Below are 17,974 nucleotides of genomic sequence, written 5' to 3'. Positions count from 1 at the left end.
GCTCAGCTTTGGAGTTAAAGCATTACGCTCTTGCTCCTATGAGACTCGAATCACTTCTGAAACACACTAAACTGAGCAGCACCTATCCTAAGTTGAACAGGATCACTTTTCATCCTTCTTGTGGTATCTGAACTACTGATCCAGGAAAAAATGGAAGATTCACAGGACTAACTTAACCACTCAGTATAGTTTTAAGTTCATGGTTACAAAAGAGTTATGACACTTTTTTCCAAAACTCTATACATTAGCAGTTACCAGGCTTGAAGGAAAAAATAATCTGGAAGTACAGCAGATCAGGTAAACTAGATCAATAACAGGGAAGGAAGCCTTTTCCTAGCAATTTATATGTAATTAAATTAAATTATACATAGCTAATGAAAACTGTAGAAATCCTGAACTAATATCTACAGAGTCAGAATTTCATAACATGAAGGTAAACCAGCCACTTTCAATTCAGTGCAGGGTTTTTAACAAAACAACACACATAGTGCATATACTCCGAATAAGTTACCCTGATCTTGTGAAAGACATCCCTACACATACTCTTGAGTTAGGGTAGTGGTAGCTTCTCTCTTGTACTTCCACGAGATTGGTTTGAAAAATAAACATAAATTATGGACAAATTAATTCATCACATGCAAATCAAAAACTGGAAAAGAAGGCTACTCACAAATGCTTATTAAACCAACTGAAATTATCACATCTCCATCCTTATCTTCTGTTTCTAATTAACAGAAAAACAAAACTACCTAAACAATAGCATATGGTAAAAATGAAAAACAAGAAACAATTCTTCAACCTCATGTTAATTAAATGGAGATGAAATGACTACATTCTTCTCTGCTTGTTCAACCACTCCTTTTTTTTTAATAACATCTTTTCATGCAGGTTTTTTTTTTTTTTCTAATACCAATCATTTCTGTTCTTTAAACAGAAACAGAGAGAGCAAAGAAAAAGCGATATCTGTACACTGGAGGAGATAAAAATGTAGATCAAATAATCACTCAATAATCACTTAGATGCATTAACCATCATATGTCTGACAAATTTTAACTTTGTCTTTGCATCTACAGAAAACAGCACAACATACACAAAAATAGAAAAAACAAGCAGTACATTAGTTGTTGCACTCTCCCAACTACTGAAAGGCTAAGTCAAAGTATAACAGCAACTTCAGAAATCCAGTACAAATTTGGGTAGAATTTTAAAATTATAAAGTCTAAGTGTAGCTAATGCAGTTTAAATGTAATAAACTGATGAGTAGCCTTTAGTTTCAAATTAGCAGGTAGTGAAATGAGCATGGTATTACATTATAGTCAACTAAACTACTAAAAATATATGTGGGGATTCTGAACAAATCCTTAAATCAACAAATTGAATACTACAGGAAGACAATGGTGTGAAGCAAAAAAATTTTATTTTACCACAATTTACATAATAGAAACTATTTCTAATTATACATTACTGATCTTTAAGGAATAGTAATTCAAGCTATGGACCTTTAAACAAACTTTTTTAAACTACTGCTTAGCCATTTTCTCTCTATCAAATTCAGAGGAATCAGTTCATAAATAAAACAAGCACATGCTATGCCTAACAACATAAACCTCAAAAGAATCTTGAATATTGCAGAAAATAAGACTGGTAAACAAACTCTGAAAATGTATATCTTGATTTACTAACCTGTGTGTTTTACCAAAGTAAGCAGTTTTCTTGAACACACTATTTGCTTACTTGGTTGCACTTTAAAACTCCTAGCTTTATTCAGAATAGGTTTACTAAAATTTTGGTTCTCCCTTTAAGGAAAAGTGCTAGCTCTCTCTGATATCTCCTGTGACGATTTTTTTATAAAAAACAAATTAAGTGAATATTTTGAAAGCTAAAAAGTAAGCAGGGAGAAAGAACTTCTTCCCTCCTTGTACCATAAGGTTACACAGTGCATAACCCAGGCTGTGGGCACTGGTAAATCTATGGCACAGGTCAGATTTCAGCTCTGTTTCCTGACTTGAGAACTCTATGACACATGAGTATTCAGCTTTCTAACTGAAAACAATGAAACAATGCAATCTTGATATGGTAAGACAATGCTGCACATATCTGCTCTCTGAAATACATTCCCTGAACCACTATCAGCTTTGTAAACACATCTTAATAGCTGTTCCTGTTCACTGCTAACCAACTGCCAGTGGATATTTCAGAGATACACTGAAGCCACAGACATCTACAGCTATTAGAACAGTACTATTCCACACGGATATGCAAAGACAACCTTTTTCCAGAGTTAAAAAAAAAAAAAAAAGCCAACCGATTTTTTCTAAAACTAATAATATTTTTGCAGGCAGTATACTATTATTTAATGAATAAATACTGACTATTTTCCCCCCAGTAACTGCAATTGTAATTTTTAGTTATCCAGCTACTATTTTTACCTTTGCTTTTCTAAGAAAACAAGAGCTCTAAACAGGCACTTCAGATTTAACACTGATCTGACAGTTACAGAAATTATTAATCACTGGAGCATTTATGAGACTAGTGTAAATCACTAATGCTGTTACTTGCTCTGATTTTTATATCATTACTTTCTTGACAAACAGAGCCAGGCTGAACACATGACAGAATGCTTACAATACTTTCCTGGAATTTCCCTCAGGGAATATTCCATAGTTTTAGATCATGAGTCAGTTTTTTTTCTCTCAGTATTTCATATACAGTATGATCTTGTTTCAATTATACTTCATGAGCTGTTTCAACTAACTTGACTTGCATAATTGCAACTGACCAATTCACTGTTGACAAAAATCTATGAGAAATGCCACTCAGATCTCCAATACAGCTGTCACCAGAAGGGTGTTAAATATGATATGGACTGATTATGTAAGTGAGGTGGCACACAATTCACCTAAAAATGTTCTACAAAGTGGAACTCATCAATATTACAGGTGAAAACTTGTTCTTAATTTTTCCGTAAAGTGGATTATCATGTTTACATCTCACATTTCAGCCACAGCATTAAGCAGGGTATATACTGTGCTACTCTGAGAGGAAGAATAGGCGGAAACCAAGCACATTCCCTTTGATACGAGTGGAGTGTAAGTAGAGTAATGACAGAGTCAAACTGGAGAAGAAACAAGAAAAAGGAACGGTAGGAACTGAAATAATATACTCCAAGAGCGTAATGCCTGATATTCTTCTGTATTTCAGAGAAAGCAGTCCAGGTAATTAATATTTTAATATACAGAACTTCAGTTCTTCTCTATTATCTGAGAAACCAGTGGATTTTTCTGAAACACACGTCAAATGTAACAACTTCTTTGTTGGTCAGGCAAGTATCTCTAAATTTCAGAGAGGGCATAAGCCTCACAGATTGCTTCTTGCCATGATTCACACTGTCAGTGTATGAATTATGCTCCTTATAATGCAAATCATTATGGTGAAAATAATTTTGAACTTATATGAATAGCAACAAACTATAGAGATCAAATAATGTAGTACTTATTTTTACCCAAATGAACAGAATAGTTTTGAATTACACAAGCAGTAAGCAATGATCTACTTTAGGAAGAAGTGTTGTTTTGGTTTTTTTTTTTTCCAAAAAAAATTTTCCTGTGATAATAAGCACCACACACACTTAAACAGCTTGCACTTCCAATGAGCAGAGGTACAAAAATCTTCCTTACCTATGTATACAATTTTTAGATTCGAGATAAGCCATACCAGAGGCAGCATCTAATGAAAATTTCACCAGCTGTTTGGTTTTTAGCTCATCCTTCTTTTTTCTTAAAAATGACAGGAAATCACCTCCTAGAAAAACAGAAAGATGGACAGTGAGATATGACTGATGGGATACTCACATTTCTCTTTCACTGGGGTTGCAACACCAAATAAAATGTAGCTGTTCTCCTCATCCCATCCATCTGAGATTGGCCCAAGAAAAAGAAAGGAACCTACCTTTCAAAATGTGTTTTTAGTTAAATATTAAATGTTTAAAAGTGAAAACTGCACAAAATGCTTTTGATATACCCAAAGTCTTCACCAGTGTACATTAAATGCAGAACTTACATAAAAATTGTTGACAAAAACAATCAATAATTTGTGATACATCTTATTCTCTAATCACAGAATGATTACTGTTTATAGAAACTGTGAATAAAGAGATCCTGTTAAAGCAGTCCTATTAGTTACATGGGAGTAATTAATTTTTAACTGATCATTTGCAGCAATGTTTCTCAAATTCTACACTGCTGTGCTTGGAGGGGTAACAAAGTGTTTTACTTCTTGGGCAATGTTAACTGAACATTTGACATGGGCAATGGAAGGTGAACAGCTATTACTGTAACTTCAGTGTTCTGCCTTGGAGAAACAAAGTTGTTGTCCTCCCAAAGAACAGGGGTCAGCACTGAGGATTTCCAAAATGAAAACTGTATTAGTAAATAAGCTGGAGAGATATTAAACAAACACTGCAAAGACATGTTTGGATTGATATAACTGTATTAAAGGTCTTTTAAAATACAACTTATTGTTCCAGGAAAATAAAACATATTTCATTTTTTGAGTGTGCAGCCAGCCATTGCTCCAGTATTTATTTCTTTTCACTGAGGACTGAATTGACTATAGTGATTATCTTTTGCAATCATGCACTGTTACATAATTTTATATACTGCCTTATTTTGCAGTGTGAAGTGACAATATATATTAAAATTTCATATGGGATTTTCTTTTTAGGAGGCCATTTCTATTTGTATTTCCTATTGTAAGAAATAAAATAAGAGACTATTGAAGAAAAAAGTCTGATGTTATGAAGAGTAATTGTAATACCCTTCAAACATGGAGTTGGAGTATCCCTTTACTCCCAGACTGGGTAACACAGACAGGAAATCAAGAGGTGACTGAATGCCCTTGACTCTAAGGCCAATTTGAAATACCCTCTGTTTTGCAAAATATGGTAACACACATTACATTTCCAAAGTCTGACTAGAGTTAATCTTGGGATACTGAATTTTAAACTCTAATGAAATCTTGAAATTACAAATCACTACTGCAAGCTGGACTGGGTAATAATCACCTTTTCTTTAATCTGAGAGGTTACTGAAATAGTCTGATAACTGGCAAAACGTAGATATTGCCAGAGAGAAGTAAGATAAACACTATAAATAAATACATGTCATTTTTTACATAGGTAAACAGAATAATTCTGGTTACAGCAGACAGTTAAAAATATTTTTTAAGCAATTCCCCCATCCAACACATACAACAAGCTGATGAAAATATTTTATTTATATACTGAGAACTCACTCTTCTGTACATAGGAATCATCTTTTAATTAGTAAGTATGATTATATGCCTTTATGAATGTGAAGTCTTCCAATCTTGAGAAACTAGGTGTTACTTGCATGAAAGCAGTAAATCAAGGAAGCTTAAAAAAACCATATAAGACTATTTTAAAAAACCCTGCTATCAGTCAACCAATGTTTCCACATTGAAGACTGAGAGTTTCTAACAGTTTACTGCAGGAAGAATTTAAAAGACAGATTAGATCAGTTTGACAGTCTGGGAAAAAAAACAAAACCAAACTAAAAACAACAAACCCTTCTCAACTTATAAAAATTAAAAACTGCTATAACAACAACAGCGTAAGCCTAAATTCATATTCCTCACAATCTGTATAAATTTTTTCTACAAATAATTTCTTTCCCTCCCCGATCAATAGTAAAGCAATCTGTTCTCAAGTAATAAGCTACTAAAAACAACAAGGTATCAAAAGAAAATCTAACCATATCCATTAAAAATTTTCAGAATAATATATATTATAAATTTCTTTCCAATGTGCTCAGGTAATCAGATTAAGATCCTAATCTTCATCGATTCATTTCTGAGTAAAGTTAAAAGCTTCTCAGATCCTTACATCAGAATATGCCAAAGTCACAGAGCTCAAGCCTGAACCTTTCCAATGCAACCCAATACAATCAGAAAGTGATTTAAATTTGCCACTTTTCCTGTGTGGCAATGCACTGCATGAAATTCTAGAGTTTTACACAAAACCTGTAGAGTATTCTTTGAGTTGTATACAGTGTACTTGATGCCTATCACCAAAAACTAGTTTTAATGAAACTGTTTTAAAGTGTCTCAGAGTTTTCAGTAGCTGTTCTGTTTTCTTGTATCTGTTCTTGCAAAGAGATACAAAAATGTCTTTTAAATATTCTATTCAATATTAATTCAAAAGTGCTGTTAGTTGCAAACAAAATAAAAGAGTCAAGTGATATTTACCTCATTCTGTATGAGATATGTCATGTTAGGCTAAATCTGACTATCCTCAACATTGTGATACTAACATAGGTCTCAGGCATCTGTTCTTTACATAACAGAACCACCCTTCAGTAAATTCTGAATTTTGCTGTGGTTAATGGTCCAGCTATTCATCTTCACAGCAAAGCATCCACATGAATACTTTCAAAGTTGAATTAAGAGGTTTTCCCTGCAAACTCTTCAGTGTAGAAACTGTGGCTATGTAATATCTTTATGTGCTTCTTAAAATAAGTTCAAATATAAAAGCCCTAATTCACTATTTGCAGCACATACAGTCAGAGTATTATTTCCAGTATAACAGCTGTTGATAAAATGAAATAAACAGATCAATTAGACTATGAAAGAACTGATACAAAACTAGCATGCAATGTTTTCTCTTGTATGTGGAATTTCCATTGCATTCTGAACAGCTACCTGTTAAACCAGTTAATGACCCACAAGACTACCAGGAAATGAGGTTTGTTCCAACAACTCTACAAACTACCAAAAAAAATTTAGACCATTCTAAATATTATCATCAAGTGGAAATTGACTGACTGCCTGTCTAATACAACAGAATTATTTTACTAAGCAAATGACAAAATGTAGTTCATAAGCAGAAGTTCCGTGAGAGCAGCCTCATGAATTCATAAATGGATCCATAAATTTATGGATTCATAAATCCATAAATGGATTCCTGAAAACAGGCCTTCATGTATATTTTGGGGATGAGGACTATTTCCCATTATAGGCAGAAATTCTGAGTGTGTGAAAATAACAGGTATAAGCAACTCCTAGCATTGGCTGTATTTTACAACATAAACTTCATGTTGTACATTAAGTAGCCTTTCATGGCAATAAAACGGTTCACTCAACTATGCACACAAAAGCAAGCTAATGCTCTGCAAGAGAAAAAAAAAACTACTTGTGATCTACAAGAAGAAATCAAAATACAAACATCAGCAATGAAATACGTTAAATATGTTTACAAAATATTTAGTTGTAGTAATCTCTGACTTAAATGGCATTTATAATCAACTATGACTACATACTTCAGTGTTCTCCTGAGCTGGTGCCAAGAATAGCACCCATCTACTTGCTCGAGTTACTCTTGGCATCATTTTGGTAACCAGTACTGACACTGAACATAACTGAAATATGTTTTGAATGATATTCCCATATCTTATGATGGGAAAACTCCCAATTAATTCATATATGGATATATAGACACACATTGTTAATGTATATATTTATATATTATATCTCTATATAGTATCACACCATTCAAATAATGTTATAAATATACAAATATTAATGTGTTATCACAATAGCAGTTATTAAGAATGATGTGAAATGATATGTATTATTATTCATATGTAAGTTTTAATACAGTGAGATAGTTTCCTTTGTTAAACAGCCTTCTTAATTAGTAGTTTGTACAAAGAGGTCACTTAATTCTTCTTATATTTACACACACATTCACCATGCAGGTACAGCATACGCTTCTGGTGTCACCTCCTAATGATCACCTAACCCAGGACAGCTCCAGGATTCAATATTCATAATTGGTTTATAGGCTATTGCAATATTATTGAAATTACTTTTATCTGCACCTCTAAGGTATTTATAAATTTAGATGATTTATATGATCAGGTTTTTGACTAGCTTATAGGAATTTAGAGTTTCCTTATTGCCCAGTATCTTGATTCCATATGTTATCAAAAAACAAAACCCAAACACAGTTACTTAAAACTATGAATTTAAAATAGTAAACATCTCTACCAATCCAAGAAGGCAGTTTTTCAAGAAAGCAAGCAGCTATTTGACAAATAATTGAAATGGCAAGGGCTTAGAAATGCTGCAGCACTCATTTTCTTTAAAATACCGTTCCTTCACTTTTCAGTTAACGGATCACTTGTGAGCAATGCAGTTCTTCCACTTTTTTTAAATTCCATCATTTTACATACGTAATAGCAGAAATTAATAAACCCAAGGTTTTTCAACTGCCTACAGAGTACTGTTGTAAAATCAGTTAAAACTTCATTTTTCCTGTTAAGCAAAGCAAATAAAAGATGTTACAATCATGCAAAGTGTTGCCTTGTAATATTAACAATGGTAGCAATCAAGTCTTGAGTTGAAATGCATGTATGTGAAAACAAAATATTTAGTAAGAAAAAAAAAATAATTATAAGAATGGTGTGCATTGAGACCAAGGACATGAGCAGCAGCAACAAACAAGGACGCAGAGAGAAAATGTGGTTTGCACCAGGACTGCATTCTGGATGACTTTTTGGCAGACAACCTGTGATGAGACTGCAGTAGAGATGACTCACTAGCACAAAATAACTGCACTACAATAAAATGAAGATGAGAAGAAGGTTGCAACACATTGTATGTGCAATTTCACTTCCTTTTAACAGGATGACAGGCTACAGACATATAATCAAAACAAGGAAAATACTGACAATTGTCAGCAGTCTTGCTTTAGATTTCAGGTGGATCAAAAAAGCTAGAGAGTGAAGCCAATGTCCCAAGTGGCATAAATAACTGTCCAAAATCGAGCCTCTCATCATCTGTCAAGAAGAAACCAGAAATTATAGCAAGACAACAATAACTTGCATGCCTTATCTTCTGTGCTGCCAAAAATAATGCTTCCCAGACTATCTGAACTCTTACGTGGCTCTAAGGACACAGGACTATGAGTGGGTACATGAAACCTATTTCAGAAACGAACTAAAAGGAAAATCATCTTTCCCCAGAAGGTCTTCCATTTCTTCAAAAATTAATTCCTATAACTGTACCATGCTTAAAAATCAATAATCAAAAGCCTGGAAAAGGATTCCAGATTAGAGAGTCATGACAGTTGATATGAAAAAGAATGTACATAAAGAACAAAGGGTTTTTAATGTAAAGAAAAATAATGTGGGTTTTTTTTTAATGCAGAGACACTAAATAGTTACCAAAAAAGCTGTTCTAGGGAAAGAAAAAAAAACAATGCAAATACCAACGTATAAAAAAAAAAAAAGATGCATGTAGAGGTTTTTGCTACCAAAACACTTCACTAATTCTTTGTTTGGTTGTTTTCATTCAGTTTTCAAACAGGTTTTTTAGTTTGTCTATTTGCTGATTTTTTTGGTACAATATTGATAGAAAATAATAATAACATCAATGCCTAAAACATTTGAAGATATAAAAAGCAACCGCTAGACTGAAATGTTACAATAAAAGAAGACTGTAGAGCAGAGCTTTGGTTTTATTTCATCAAGCAGAGAAGCTCTGAGCTGAAAGGAATTTTTAATTACCACCACCTACATCCCAAAGGAATCTGACTGTTTCTCCTCTTAATATTCTTGCAGCTGGAATCCATTCAGCAAATAGGGAGGTAGAGCCATGTGAATACATGAGACTAAGAACAAGGGAAAAGAGGAAGAAACAGGATCTGTATGTATTCACGTGTGTGTGCTGCAAGAGGGTCGGTGAGGGGAGGGTGAGGTTGGACACATGGACAGAAGGAATCCATGGGAGGGTGCTTGGCTCATGATGTGCTCAACAAGAGAGAAGATGGTAGAGGGAGGCAGAAGCACAGCAACTTGCAGAGACACAAAGAAAAATGGAAGCTGGAAGCTTAGCTGAGTTCAAGAGGATAAAGTAAGAGGGAGACAAAAACTAGAGAAGTAGACAAGGGTCTGTGTGAAGAGAAACTGTTGAGTAGACAGAAGGTGGCTTTACCAACAGGTAATAATGAGAAGATAACTTATTTGACCAGAGGAAAAAAGAAGAAATGAATGGAAAACAAAGCCAGACAGTTGCTGTCACTGCACATTGTCTATTATATAAGTGGAATTTGACAAGATTTTGACTGATTATTTTTTTCTGTATTGATTTTTGACAGTAAAGATTTTGACATGCAGTAAAGATTCAGGATCTGACTACAAGATAGGACAGTGATCTGAAATCTGCTGAAAAAAGACAGCTACTAAGGATGCATGATATAGCTAGTGGGGCAGATCATGCAAAACTTCAATTAAGTTTTAAGGGCAAGAAAAAAGTAATTATGAAAAAACCCTCTATAGAGATCTCTGTAGAGATCTCACAGCCTCCAGAAACAGAAGAAATAGAAAAAAACACACCAAAGTAGAAAATGCAGCAGCTGAATCATACAACATGAAACAAAAAAGTTTAGATTTTTTTGGCATTGATCAGCATTCCAAGCCTGTGTATAAAATCAGCAGCACTTCCAAGTCAGGAGGGTTAATCTTAGGTTCAGATAAGCCAATGTACATGTACTTCCGTTGCTCCTCGCATCTGCTCTTCTTTACTTGAGATGATAATTCCTTTACCAGAAAAGATCAGATAATATGCATATAGTATATCATGTCAATAAATAAATTCTACATCTCAGTCTCAGCACTGAGACTTCAGTTCTAAGTGGGCCTGCTGGCTTCAGTGCATATTACAGAAGAAATACACAAAGTCAGCTGTGACTTGGTGCTATATCCTAAAGTGTCACTACATACAGAAAATAGCAATTCTATAGAAGTCAGTTAAGACTTAGTAAGTTGCTCCAGCTCTACCACAGCGCCAGCTACAATGGGTGTGTAGGTATTTCTACACTTTATACCGCGTAGCCCTCTTTTCTAACAAAGGCCAAAAGAAGAGCCTGAGAGGTCAGGCAGAACACTGGGTTTTATTTGCAAATGCTTCTAACCTAACACGCCGTGTGGAAGTAAAAACTGCTGTACGATGTAGAAAGTAGCAATGTAGTCACCTTTCAGAAGAGACAGAGTAACCCAGGCCAGACCAAAGTCAGCTGCAGGTAGGACGCATGAACAGGTTAGAGAAGTAACCCCAGAGCTTAGGTTAAGAGTCATACAATCCCAAAGGCTGGAAAAGACCTTTGACTGAATACCACCATGCCTACTAAGCCACATTGCAAAGTGCCAGGTTTACTAATTTTATGAACACTTCCAGGGATGGTGACTCCCCAAGAATGGCTACAGGCACTACAGAAATGGCTATGCTCTTTATGAATGTGCCTGTGAGTCAGTGCAGTTGACATTAAGCAGCGCTGCACCTGAGCTAATAAAACCTGTCACCTCTGATTTGCTTCTGCATCAACGGCATAGGCAATTTGCATCCCAAATGATTCAGAACAAATCTGAACAGGTTACCTTATAAGGAAGCAAAGATGGAAGTTATGACCTTGCTGAACTCCACCTTGGAAGCCAGATCCATATGTCTACATATAAGCTGAACGTAACTGAAATCTAATTCCAGCAACCCTCACGTAGTATTAGATTACTGGATATTTCCACAGTTGTTTATGTGTACAAGCACAGCTTTACCTGTTTCCAGCCACCAGAGTTCAGAACATCCATGCATGTCAGCACGAGTCTAAATAAAAGAAACACACACCAACTGCCCAGTTAAATAGTGAGTTGCATTTCTGCAACCATCAAGTAGGAATTCTGTGGTGGCATCAGGAATGCAAATTAGTTCTCCAGGGAAACGTCTACAATGCATTTAGAACTAGAATGAAAAATGTCCATAACTGCCCAATGAGGTCAGGGAATCACACTCAGAGCAGATCACTGACAGAACAGACTAAACATAGTCTACAGGCACAGAATAGATCTGGAGACAAGAAACAACTCCTGGAAAACAGCTCAGAACTGTATGAGTGAGGTAAGGATCTGGTACGGAAATAAGATCTAGTTTTCATTATATAAAAATACATAAGACTCACAACATATAATATTAGCATAATGTATATGGTAGAGGAAGCTAAATTAAAACTCAACAGAAAATATAGCTTCTTGAATTGCTTAATTTTTGAAAGCCTGACTTAACTAAAAGAAAATGCATTCAAAATATTTCTGGGATTATAACTTTAACTATTAATGGTTAATAAATGTTTGTATATATAGAAACCTGAAACAGAAAATAGGCTATTAACTTATTAAACAGGCCAACAGCTAAAAGGAGCAAGACACAAAATGTGTGTCCTAGTTAGAGCAGGTGGGACCAGTTCATCACTGTGTGGATGTAACTCAAACTGTGTATTCTAAACCCTATATGTCATTTCCCAGAAACTGTTAACAACAGACCATTTGCAGCAGTTGCCCAGAGCACACCTGACCCCTCAGGCTGTAAGTTGGGTGTTAAGAGGCCTGTGAGATAAGAGGATGTTCCTGTCCTCACACTCACAACTCACAATCACCCACTGTGGAACTGCCTGCCCTGGGGGAGGTGCTGGGCGTTCCTGCCTGAACCTGAGTGTAGATAATCTTGGGGTCTTGGGACTTCTGGTACCACTCATGGGATCCAGAAGAGGACTAGAACCCCGACCAGACTGCGGCCACTGCTCTCAACGGGACTGCGACCACCACTCGACCAACAGGTTCTTCCTCTCCTTTTACGTTTGGACTCAGGGGGCCCAAGTGGGTCTCAGCACAGGGGCCAACAAACACCATTCTGTTTGTGCCCCAGGGTGCTGGGTTATATATCTGGGGTTTTGTGGGTTAAAACCGATTGTTCATCTGTATAATTGTATTTATTTTATTATTTCTATTAAATTACAATTCTGACTCATAATCTCTTTTGAGTTGGGTTAATTTTTCCTGCTGGTTTGCCTTTAAACCAGTACAATGTGTGACTTCAAGTTTCCTTCCACTACCTTGAATCAAGCATTGGTACATATAAAGATGTTTGCACTGACTCTTAATCAGATAAATCCTTCCAGAGAGAGCTGGTGCAGGCATTATGATGATGCTTAGCTTGACTGCCCGAGCAGACTCTTTGCTGGAGAGACAGAGGCACCGTGGAAGACTACAAGATAAACAGTTGCATGAAGTAGTAACTACACCGCAATATTCTACATCTATCTTCAAAATGCCCTACTCTAGAGCACACATTTTAGGAACGTGCCAAGTTCCTACCTCTAAATTAAATTATCCTTTTAGGACAAGCTAAAATTCAAGTAAATTTAAATGAACATAAAGAAGGAGAAGAAAGAATTTTGTGGCTTGAGATTGTTTTTTGCATTTTACAGCTTACAATTGATTTTGACTTTTCTGACTTCCTCCAAAGGAAGATAAAAAAACTTTCCAAATTTTAATGGGGTTCCTGTAGTTTCTTTTCGATTACATGGGAAATTGCATGACATATTATGAACCAGTGAAAATGCAGTTAAATGACCATGAATACTTCGATGAATTAAAACCCAGTTTGCGATTCATGATCACTAAGAGAGAAGTTGGGATCAGGAAGATAATAGTGACAAATGGTAAAGGAGAAGGTTTTCTTCTCTTTCTGTCTTTTTCCATGAAAAGATGCTGAGTTCACTTTGAAAAGAACAGGAAACAGGCTCTGTCAAGCCCTTCAGCATTTTCCTGGTAACCTTCACATCCCCCAGAAAAATTCAGCAATTTGTCTCAGGTTGTCAGTCTGGACTCTGGTAGTATTCCAGGCAGTCTTTCTGATCACCAACTAAATTTGCTAAAAATGAGTTGTTATGAAAAGTCCTTATGCCCTGTATAGCCTTAAGAGACAATGGCAAATAGTTCTTTTGCTGTTCTGAATACCAAAGCAGCTCATAATTATTTCTCTTCCTTCAGTTTTAAGGCCAACAATGCAAGATTAAGAACAAAAACCCCACTGGGAAAACAGACACAGAGTAAAGCAAAAATTAATAAATTAACATAGAAAATATGAGTAAAATGCTTTCAGACTGAATTGGCATTCCAGAAAAGTTACATGGTTTCTCACAGAGTACTATAAACCAAATTTTCCACAAAGTTCTGCTATCCCTTACAAGGGTTTATGTGCATTAGCAAATTCCAGTGGTTGCAAAATATCCAACAACCCACACTGAACCACCTTAAAACTGGAATCCCACATTTCCTACATTATTTGTCAGTCAGATTAGTCAAGTCCGTAAGACAATACAAACTCATTGTGCCATACTAAGACCAGCATTTTGCCAGTCTCAGGATTTCTCTTCCCAAAATTCATTAGCAATTCTCATTTTAACTTCTTCTGTCTTTCTTGGGATAAACTGCATACTTAAAGTGTATCACAAAAGACTATTGAAAAGTTACTGTATTAAGTTATGAAATAATGCCCTATCCATAGTTTTATATCCAAAGATATCAGAAAAAAACCTCAAATATCACCTTTGCAACAAACCTTACGAAAGCATCTTGGGTGACATTCCATTATTTAGTAGTAAAAAGAAAGAAGAGTATTACAAAAAAAAAAACTTACAGCAACCTATATGATTATCAGAGTTCTTTATAATACTAAAACATTGCAACAGACTAATTTTTCTAAGCAGAAGTTATGAAAGTCTTGGGTGAGACACAAAAACCTGAGAATCTATACTGGATTTGCATAGCGAGGTTTTCGTGCTGGGGGCGCTACAGGGGTGGTTTCTATAAGAAGCTGCCAGAAAACTTTCCCCACATCCGACAGAGCGAATACCAGCTGGCTCCAAGATGGACCCACCGCTTGCCAAGGCCAAGCCCACCAGCAACAGCAGTAAATCCTCTGTGAGAACGTACTAAGAAGGAAAAAAAGTTATTGTGCAGAAGCAATTGTAGCCAGAGAAGAGATGAGTGAGAATATGCAAGACAAACAGCCCTGCAGACACAAACGTCAGAGGAGAAGGAGGAGGTGCTCCAGAGCAGGCCCATACAGCAGCTCACAATGAGGCAGCTGGATGCCTAAAGGAGGTTGTGTCCCTGTGGGAAGCCTGCACTGGAGCAGGCTCCTGCCAGGAACCTGTGGCCCCATAGGGAACCCACACTGGGACAACTGATCCCTGAAGGACTGCATCTTGTGGGAGGGAACCATGCTGGAGCAGTCTGTCAAGAACTGCAGTCCGTGGGAAAGACTCATGTCAGAGAAGTTCATAGAGAAAGTAAGTAACATACAAAAAGAGGAAACCTCTATGTTAAGTTCTTTATTAATAAAATGCTTTAATACAAAGATAATTTCAGAATTGTTTTCTCAGTTCTTATTCCACTAAAAATTTAATGCGGGAAAAAGATATGGCACTGTAAAATTCCAGTTATTTTTTGTTACATGGTATGTGACAGATCCTTATAAGGATCTGGGTAGTATATCCTTTTAGTTAATATTTCAATGTCATTAGGGTAAAAAGAATAAAATTAATTATTTGCAAGAGTGCTTTAAAGGTTATTGCAAATTTATGTATTATGCAATCACGAATCAACATTTTAAAACCATCTGCTTGGCTAAATTGCTTTTTCACAGCAGGTAGCTATCATAGCTTAAGCCTGAAAATCAGATTTGTGTATAGGTATCAACTTACGTATATATAACACTTTTAAAAGAAAAACAGTGAGGGTTTATTGACTTGATTTCAATTACTATCTTGGCCATTTTGGGAAGGAAAGGGGAGGAAAGGGAGGACAACTCGTTTAGGATTTGAAAAAAAAAAAAAAAATTATTTTTCAGTAACTCTTACTGCAAATTCCTGGATGGCTGGTTTTACCTCATATTTCTTGTATACACGTAAGTTTCCCTGTGCACACGAAGGAAATTGCTCCTACATGCATTTTAGCTTCTGTTCATATATGACAATGAATTTTTTTTAATCTATTAGAAGAATAGCTTTTAGAAAGTAATAATAAATCTAAATTATATGATAAATAAACAGGGCACTACACAAAACAAAAACACATACCTTTTAAATAGTGCTCTTTGGAACACTGATTGAGGGTTACTTATTAGTAAGGTAGTCACCACAACCTACTGAGATTATTATTTGTGGTAAATGCATGTGATGGTTCAGACTTGGCTCCCTGCCAAATACCCAAACCCCCAGTAGCAGTCCCCCTTTTCCTTCTTCCCCCAGGGCAAAGGAAAAAAACTATGCAAATTGAAGAATCCAAAAATCAAGCTAGTTATATAAAAATATATATTTGATGTATATTACAGTTAAGATGCTATGTACACAGCAAAAGGGAATCCAAACACCCTCCAAAGGGAAAGGGAAAGGGGAAAAAGGGACAAAAGGGGAAAAAAAGAGACACCAAGCAGATATACGCAATCAAACCTGAGAATTAGTAAAATAACTAGTAAAACAAATCTCACTATGTCCCTTAAAAAAGCAGGATTGGCAGACACAGCCAGCACTCTCCAAATCTCCACTCCTCGCCGGAAGAGAAGAGAGCGAAGGCCTCTCCTCCCTTATTTATACCCCGATTTACGTAAAAATCGTATGGAATACTGGGAACACTGCCGCTTCCTTGGTTACAAACTGGTCACCAAGGAAGGCCTAGATTAAAACCACCACAGTGTGTCACAAAGAATAAAAAACTATTGACAGAAAATGCTTTTCTGTGTTCAAGAAACTATTTATTACAACATTTATATACTTGGGCAACAGTACCAGCTGCTTAAACCAAAAACAGGAGAACTACGCTCTTTAAAAAATATTCCCGTAGCTTTTTTCCACATCAAAATGCATGTTTCCCAATATACATTCTTTAAAATGTAAGAAAGAGTCCTATCTTGTGATGCTCATTGGGCATATTTTATTTATTTATTTATTTATTACACAACTGTAAAATACATCTTTGTTTCAATAGTTGCTATGAACTTTGAGTCCTCAGAACAAATTGTCTTTTACCAGTTTAATGGACTCTCTTAACTTGATATAAGACTCCTGCAGCTTCTCTTATTCCTGTGTTTTCAATCTAGTGGAAAAAGCATTCTAAGTCCATGCCATCATCAATGGTACCATCATAAAAATATGGTTACAAGCACAAAAAAATGCCCAAGTTCTGTCTTTTCAGGCCTTCTCCCTTCTCAGTTTGAAGGACTTTTTTTTTTCATTAGATGTTGACAGAGAAATGAGGAGGCCTAGAGTTATCCCAAACAACTTAGAAAGATGCCACATTCTGCTTACAGGATGTTCCTTCCCACTTGCAGAGAAATCTACAGAAAGACCTGTAGGACAAGACCAAGGAGAGAAGAGACTTGGTCCCCAACAACCCAGCCAATGGCAGGGAGATGGGATGTATTTTTCTACATGTCACCCCTTGAAAGAGAATTTATAAAATACACATAATATATTAAGATATTTTTCTCATTTCTTGACAGGTGGTGGATTATGAAAAGGATAACCAAGTCTGTCTTTCTGTACTGGAGTAACCTATGGATTGACACTCGGTGGACACAGACAGTGAGATCAGCATGATCAACAGCAAGTGAATAGTAAATAAATGATGTTTCTTTTTCACTAACATACATAATTTTTCAGCTCTGCTTTCACTTTGACTGTGTATCAACAATATGCTCTGGTACATTATTTATTATTTCAGTTAAACCTTGCTACATCACCCATCTTGACATTTCTTTATCAGTGTGATTCTTATTCTAGGGTACACCTCACTTATGGTAACACCCATTTCTCTCCCCCGCCCCCTCCTAAGAAAAGGGGTCGACCTCCAAAGGATAATTGTCTTTGTCAACTTTCTTTATTTCTCTGTTATTTGTTGACAACATCTGGACTATTTTTGCACATAACAATGGACAGATACATGTTTAAATACGCATTTCCAACCTTTCTCTCGTTTTCACTGATGACTTTATCCATATGTGTAGTTTTTAATCCCATTTACACTTGCAACAAAGGAAAATGATTTCTCTGCAGAGACAGTTT

General features: G+C 35.8%; 1 protein-coding gene across 2 annotated transcripts in view; it reads right to left on the bottom strand.

Annotated features, from left to right (window-relative positions):
* Positions 1–17,974, bottom strand: part of FER (FER tyrosine kinase) — a 128,507-nt gene that overhangs the window by 24,151 nt on the left and 86,382 nt on the right. The window contains exon 16 of one of the 2 annotated variants that reach the window (XM_050328385.1): positions 3,678–3,801. In XM_050328385.1, coding sequence (XP_050184342.1) covers positions 3,678–3,801 — 124 coding nt within the window. Of the gene's footprint in view, positions 1–3,677; positions 3,802–17,677; positions 17,960–17,974 lie in introns of those variants that run through there. The other variant, XM_050328386.1, reaches the window with a different exon arrangement.

Source organism: Myiozetetes cayanensis, unplaced genomic scaffold (genome assembly GCF_022539395.1).
Source record: "Myiozetetes cayanensis isolate MyiCay16 unplaced genomic scaffold, myiCay2020 scf4, whole genome shotgun sequence".
Lineage (NCBI taxonomy): Eukaryota > Metazoa > Chordata > Aves > Passeriformes > Tyrannidae > Myiozetetes > Myiozetetes cayanensis.
The sequence above is the reverse complement of the archived record's forward strand: the minus strand, read 5'-3'. Positions and strand labels throughout refer to the sequence as shown.